This window comes from Cupressus sempervirens, chromosome 4 (genome assembly GCF_028749045.1).
Source record: "Cupressus sempervirens isolate cs-2001-9-10 chromosome 4, ASM2874904v1, whole genome shotgun sequence".
Taxonomy (NCBI): domain Eukaryota; kingdom Viridiplantae; phylum Streptophyta; class Pinopsida; order Cupressales; family Cupressaceae; genus Cupressus; species Cupressus sempervirens.
Window position 1 is genome coordinate 592,410,003 of NC_143121.1, and position 6,896 is coordinate 592,416,898.

The 6,896-nt window shown below is 36.0% G+C and overlaps 1 protein-coding gene across 4 annotated transcripts; it reads right to left on the reverse strand.

The window, feature by feature from the left end:
- Positions 1–476: 476 nt before the first annotated feature.
- LOC149562597 (ARM repeat superfamily protein) lies at positions 477–6,679 on the reverse strand. 4 transcript variants are annotated; one of them, XR_016363960.1, is made up of 10 exons: positions 6,234–6,679; positions 3,095–3,817; positions 2,780–2,875; positions 2,611–2,691; positions 2,458–2,487; positions 2,128–2,362; positions 1,851–2,011; positions 1,262–1,546; positions 889–1,144; positions 477–799 (listed from the first exon to the last, which is right to left on the reverse strand). XR_016363960.1 is itself a non-coding variant. In XM_089826074.1 (9 exons), the coding sequence occupies exons 1-9, from the start codon at positions 6,561–6,563 to the stop codon at positions 1,109–1,111; spliced, it is 1,977 nt and encodes a 658-aa protein (XP_089682200.1). In that variant the 5' UTR covers positions 6,564–6,679; the 3' UTR covers positions 477–1,108. The 4 variants fall into 4 exon arrangements, 2 of the variants coding, with proteins under 2 accessions (XP_089682200.1, XP_089682202.1); XR_016363961.1 differs by lacking the exon at positions 2,458–2,487; XM_089826074.1 differs by having other exon boundaries at positions 477–1,144.
- Between the last annotated feature and the right edge of the window lie 217 nt (positions 6,680–6,896).

Consider the following 6,896-nt stretch of genomic DNA (forward strand, 5'->3'; position numbering starts at 1 on the left):
GGTAATCTTTAAGCAATTAGCGTGGTTTAATTTTTGAATGCCTCATTTTAACTGCAGAATTTCTTAATAAGCTCCAACAAAAAAATGCAAAAAAAAAAAAAAAAAAAACCTATTTCAATTCAGTGTTATATCCTCAAGTATTGCAGTACAGCCTTGTTCACCTGCATTTTATACTTACCATAATGCATTCATTCCAGAGGCAACCAGATGAATTGTTAAAAACAGTCGAGCTGCCAGATATTCTTTTATGCTACCATACAATTTACATAGCATGGTTCTGCCCCACGGAAAGAATATACAAGCACAAAAGATAATCATATCAGAAGGCATCCATAATCTTAAGAACTATGTAGAAATGTGAATGAAGACATACTGTTTGAATTGATAATTATAATGATAAGTAGGTTTTAAGGAAAAAGAGTGAATTTATAGAGCAGAAAAAACACTTGGTGCCAAACAGCAAAATCAAGACCATAGAAATGAAATTCAACTTGATAAAACTTTAAAGGCTTTTTGAATCATTGCATCATAATACAGATGCATTGTTTTATACACGTTACAAACAGCTGTGTTGATAACATACTGCAAAATAAACAGAAGAACCAATGTTCCAACATATTTACTGTATTTAGTTTCCAGTCTCTTGATTTAGAAGTGATGCCTATACTTAAGCATAAGAATTACTTCAGAAGCACACAATTATGTCAGTGTTTTATGTGCATCACAGGAGGAGGTTCCTTATCATACAGGCATAGCCTTGTAATTGTTGTCAGAGTAGTTAGATGTAGGAGCTCCACATCTGCACAGTTGCAGTTCATCAATCATCCACGTGAACCTTGTGACAATTCCATGAGAAGTTCATGGTATTCTTAAGTGCAAAATGCTTACCATTGCCATAAATCTTCAGAGACTCGATGAAGCTCTTTCAGGTTTGCTTGTATAGCATATGTGAGCAGACAGCTTACATTCAACTTGATTAGGGATCAGGAAGAAGGAAATCCCCCCAAAATTAGTTTCAGTGTTTTCAGCTATCTATACACCATAACTTCCAAATTGGGGATATGATAGAAAGTTGATTTTGTGGTAGATATCATGAAGATTCAAGTGTCTACATAACTTGCTCCAGAACTGTTTTGACGCGATCCTACAATTAGAATCAAAGCCATTACTAACCCTTAACAAATATTGCTCAAACAACCATATCTGCAGACCCAGCATACAATTAGAAAAGACTTTTTGAGATTTGAATCATGTTCCATACCTTAACATCCAAGCATGGATCATCAACCATTTTCTGAATTCGCATGAGTACACCTGCATCTCTAAGTCTTGCAATTCGCATTTCAACACCAGGACTGTCAGGATAACTGAGGTTTATTATACACCATACTGCAGCAATCCGTACATAAGGATTACTAAAGTCTTGCAAAAACTTTATCCATGTAGACTGTATGCATTCACCATGTATATCTGGAGCAACAAGACGCATAACTTCTTCTTTATGATACTCATTACCAGCCGCAACATTGCCAAGCACATAAATCCCCTGAAAGGAGAGAGAAACCAATCAGACCATGTATTTTGTACACCACTACAAAAGAGTAATTTCATGTACAGGGTGTTGCCATCCTTTGATCCATATAAAAATCAATTGAGAATGTCAAATCATGATTTGACTGACAACCAAGATGTGTTTGGCTATTTCTTATCAAATTGCCCTGCTTACACTTTAAAGGGCAAACATAGTAATGGGTGACATAGATTGAAAGGCAGGGACATAAAGAATGTACAATTACACTAACATCTTGGCATCTTCAATAATGAAGAAAAATAAATAAATCAACTCGAACCTGCATACAGACTTCTGGTCTTGTTGCAATCTCAAGTAAGCTCAAAACTGAGTTGAAGATCTGCCCATCTTCAGTAAAGACTAGTTGAAGAGATTCAACACTTCCATGTACCAGGTTGCGTACAAATGCCAATGCTTGTTCCTGAACAAGTTCTTCATGATCTAAAAGAGGAGAAAATTAATGTTAAATTAATTATAGAAGTTAATCGACCAATTCAGCCATACAGAAAACAAATTCAATTTCTTCAGCAATGAGAGAGTAGAAGATTGAAAATTACCATGAATCAAGCTTGTCAATGTAGAAGTTGTAAGCTCCATCATCAGCTTCTGCTTTACAGACATATCAGCCAGGTACGTCAAATTTCTCAAAGCCCCCATTGCATGCAACCTTACCATGGGGTCCATTGACTTAGCTAGTTGAATAAGCTGGCTCACACGACCACACTTCAAGAAAATCTTTTTATGAGGAGTAAAATCTAACACAATATTGCTAATAGCACCCAAAGCTGCCACCTGAGACAATGATAGATAAACTCCATATCAAAAGTCAATGCTACATGTACAGCACTTTGCTAAAAGTAAGAAAAAAGAATTTGAGAAAAATATACTGTTTTCAAGCTCAAGAGCAAACTAGGCCCCTACAAATAATCACAGACAAAGTACCTGTTAGCTAATAGCTCTGCATATATTAAAACAAGAACCAAAGTTTCAAAACAGAATCGAGATGTAAATTTAATTGCCAGCAAGGTTTAATGAGAAACCTGAACTGCTGTAGTCTCATCATCTAACAGCTTGAACAAAGGACAAACAACATTTTCATTTGTAAGACTGGTGCGGAGATTCTGTACAAAATGTTTATCCCTAATCAGTACCTATTGATATAATAATCCATGGAATCAACACCAAAAGCCATGGTTTGTTATCATGCACCTTTACAGAGCGAGAGATATTTGTTAGACAGCGACAAGCAGCAGCTCGCACTTCAATAGATTTGTGTTCAAATGCTGTGGTTATTAGACTTTGTGCCTGTGATAAACAAGCATTTATTTTTTACCTTAACATTTGGAATGCATGGAGGATCAATACAAAAAAGAAAGAACACTTTTGAGTTGAAGTGTCCCAAATTGCCTAAAAGCAAAGTAAATTTAAATATCTGTACACTATATATGGAAATCAAACTTTAAAATAAAATTTTCAATACAATGTAGACACCATACAATCTGGATCTCCATCTGATGTACACACCTGCAAGGTTAAAACCTGTCTCCTACTGTCTTCTAAACGAGAGCATAGCTCAGCCAGTGCCACAAAAATGCCTTCTAGATGCTTGTCCTGTAAGAAACCTTTATGCAAAAAGCTACAGAGCTTTTCAATGGCGTTTGCATCAAAGGCTAATTTTTGCATTTCCTCGCTGTTAGCAACAAGGTCTACTAAAGCATATGGAGCTAATTCTCCAACTTGACCAGGTTCATCAAGCAGCTTGATTAAGATGGATAGCATTTCTATCTTCAGCTCCCTTTCCAGTGGATAGCTCGATGGAGTAGCTTGGTTGATATTTGAAAGGCACTTGCAGGAAAGCAATCTTGTTCGAGGAAATTTGTCCTTTAATAGCTTAATTATTATAACCAAAGCACCTCCATTATCCAAAGAAATTAACATTAAGGAAATTCTAGTATTATTCTTGACAAGTGCTACTAATGCATCTAAGCAAGCTTCTCTTGCATTCAATGAACCTCCTAGGAGACCTATGAGCCTCTCCAAAGCACCAATGTCAATCACGGCCTGTTGTTCCTCATTCGTCTCACAACATCGTGCAATAATGCAAGCAGCAACCTCCAAGACATTTTCATTTTGACTACTGAATAGAGAACGAAGTAGCTCTATGCTATTATATTCAAACATGTCATACTTTGGAGCTAGTTTTGATTGAAAAATAACCCTCAACGACCGAGCACTGGCCTCAACTACCTGAAAATGCCACAATCCAGAATCATCAGTTGCATGACAGGATGACGGATTTAATAAACATGAAATACAGAATCCTCTCCAAAAATTAGAAAGGATCAAATTCAAAGGTTAGATAAGAAAAAGACTAATTCCACTAATTGCATCTGAAGAATCATTATAGTGTTAACTTGCTTGAATACCTCAATTAGTTGCATTCCAAAAATTCAACTTCAATAAAGGATCCAACAGGAATCCATGAAAGGCAGGTGGATATCATATTGTGTAAAACTGATCAATCACTTTAATTTAAAGCAATGCTCGATTCTAAAGACTGAACCAAGCTGATAGTTATTTGTTTAAAATAAAAACGATGCCCATGGAATGATATAAAAATATTTTTTATTTCTTCAGTAAAACTTGGATGGGGTTATGGTCTTCCTTTATCATTGTGTAGGGTAAATTTAAGCTTGATTCTTTTGACTTGTAAACATGGATCAGACATGAATGTAGCCCATAAGTTACTCAACTACCTCACCATATCTCCACTGGAACTATGTGCATCCTTATTCAGGTGAGGGTCATTTAAAATAGGGACAGGTTGCAACAAGCATCCCTTATTTCCACTACAGCATAACCAATAGGACTGCTAAGAAACATTATTAACTAATCTAATTGTAGGATTCTTGTTTGCCCAATTTAGAGGTAATAGGTCAATAGATTTCAATTTAATTGTGATCAAAAGGGTTTGTAAAGTGAAGAGTTTAATTAAATAACTGATATTTCAAGACACCATAATGTCAAGACTTATTAAATGGCAATGTAAATGCATTCGTAAATTATTAAGCATGAGATTTGTACCAGTGTGGAAATGGTAACAGAAGATAGTTACAAGAGACCAGAGCTTACAGGCCAAATATAACAGAAGCTGGTTTTTACTGGAGGGAAAGATTTTATAAGAAAGTTGAATAATGGCATGATGAAATTTGATATCTGAAATTTATCTACAAAACAAATGGAGGTCCACACACTAAAATGAGGTTCTTGTAGAAGAGGATATAAACGCAGGTAGAAAGAGCTAAGAGAAAGAACATTCAGCAGGATGCACCATTGATACCTTCATCTAGAAAGTACTAATTAATAATAAAAGTTGGCTTAGTTAAGAAAGAAAGTTGGAACAAGCTGCCAATGTCAAGGAAGGGGTACTATTTCTTTATCCTTTTAGCAGAACTCGAAGAAAAAGTATGAGATGTGCAAAGTGTTGACCATGAAGATTTGAGCTCATGCAGTAAAATGCAAACTGCACCATGGCACGTAATTTGCAGACTAAGGAGAATTAACCACAGAAAATTCAGACGACTATGGCCATTCCAAATACCTGGCAGAATGTTAACTGCAAGGTTTAGATGCAATATTAATTGAATATGCTAATATTCAATAAAGAATTGCTTGTGTTGAGAGTGTAATTCGCAATGCTAGAAACAAACATGGTGGAAAAAAACCAGGCATGTTGTCCCTCCCAATGTTTTGTTCGGTTATTTTTTCAATGCCACGTAACATTTTTCAAAAGTTACTATGAGAGAAAGCATCGATGTATCAGCGTGGCTTTTTATTTTTTAATCTTTGCAGTTGTAATTCGTATTTGTTTAATGCCACTTTATTTATATCTCAGGTCAGTCCATGGTAGCCAATGGCCATGTCACCAAAAACTGAAAAGTGTGTAATACTTAACAGGTAAATATGTTAAAACCCAAAAAACTGTAAAAGAACATAGTGTTTCCGGAGCAAGATACCAGGTAGAACTTCATTCATATAGAATTTACAATTCATGTCCATAAAAGTTGTACGGCCGATTAAAGTCAGAGAAACCGAATCTACACGGAACACCGAGCATTTACCTTATTCAGTTGAAGTGAAAAAGTGTTATTGTTCCACTTTGGCATATTTCGGTAGTTTAAGTAAGCCTATGGGACGAATAATGATGAAAAACTATGTTCACAAGCTTCAATACCCAGAGTACAAAAGCAACATGAATACCAAGATGGCTAAAGCCAGAACAGTCATCCTAGGTCTGAGGGCATTTTTTTTTCAAATATAACTCTAAGAAGGCTATCTTACGCAACCTATGCATCTTGATCCACCTTCTTTGAATCTCTTCTATACAAAATCAAACAACCCTAATTTATGTAAAACATACATGGTTCATGAACCTGCTTTGTCCACTACAACCAAGCATAATATGCCTCAACATCTACGCATTCAATACCATCAAGCAAACATTAAGTGCAGAAACAAACTAAGTCTGATTCTCAAGAAACAGAAGCAGACAATATAAAGTAAGGAAAAAAAAATCTTCCCACAATGAGGACAAACTCCCAAATGAAATACTCATTCAAATACCAAAAAAACCAAGTGGGTACTTGTAAAACAGATACATAACCTTACTATCAGAATTTCCTAGGATTCTGAGCAGATGGGGCAGGACTCCATTGTCTAAGAGAGCCTTAACACCGGCATCAACATATCTAGCAAAACTCCCCACAGAAACGGCAGATTCCACAAGCAATGCAGCATCTGTTTCATTTGCCAATATATCCACAATCTTAGGGATTGCACCCAGTTTAATATAATTGATTTTTTTCGTCTTGTTTCCTATTATCTGATTCTTCACATCCCTCAGAGCCCTCAGCTTGGCATTGCCATCAATAGAGCTCAGTTGCTCCACCAGCTCCTCCGTACGGTTGAGTGCTACTGATGAAGAAGAAGGCATGGTATCTCACGGATGGATATACAGAGGCTGCATAGGCAGAAAAACAGATCGATGGATCAATGAAATCAGAGTAAGACCAGAATTTTTAAGTATCATAAAAGTGTGGTCTGCGTTGTAATGAACTAGGTCGTATAGATGACTTTATGCGGAGTCACGCAGTCCTCTGTATTTCCGCTAAGTATCTTGGCGTCTTATCATTGGCCTTCAACTTAGATTAGACCCTTAATTACAATTTGCTTAGAGCGTCACCAAATTTTCATAATTATACACTGATTCTGAGAAAATGTTATTTCTATGTTATTTTAATCACTTTTTCAAGTTTATAAGAGAAAA

Bases quoted from the DNA above. Each gene is read 5' to 3' on its own strand.
- LOC149562597 (XM_089826074.1), bottom strand. From the start codon at position 6,563: ATGCCTTCTTCTTCATCAGTAGCACTCAACCGTACGGAGGAGCTGGTG. The intron at 2,876-3,094 runs GTGTGTACATCA...TGTTTATCACAG, and splicing joins GACAGGTTTTAACCTTGCAG to GCACAAAGTCTAATAACCAC. The intron at 2,488-2,610 runs GTTTCTCATTAA...GATTATTTGTAG, and splicing joins ATGAGACTACAGCAGTTCAG to GGGCCTAGTTTGCTCTTGAG.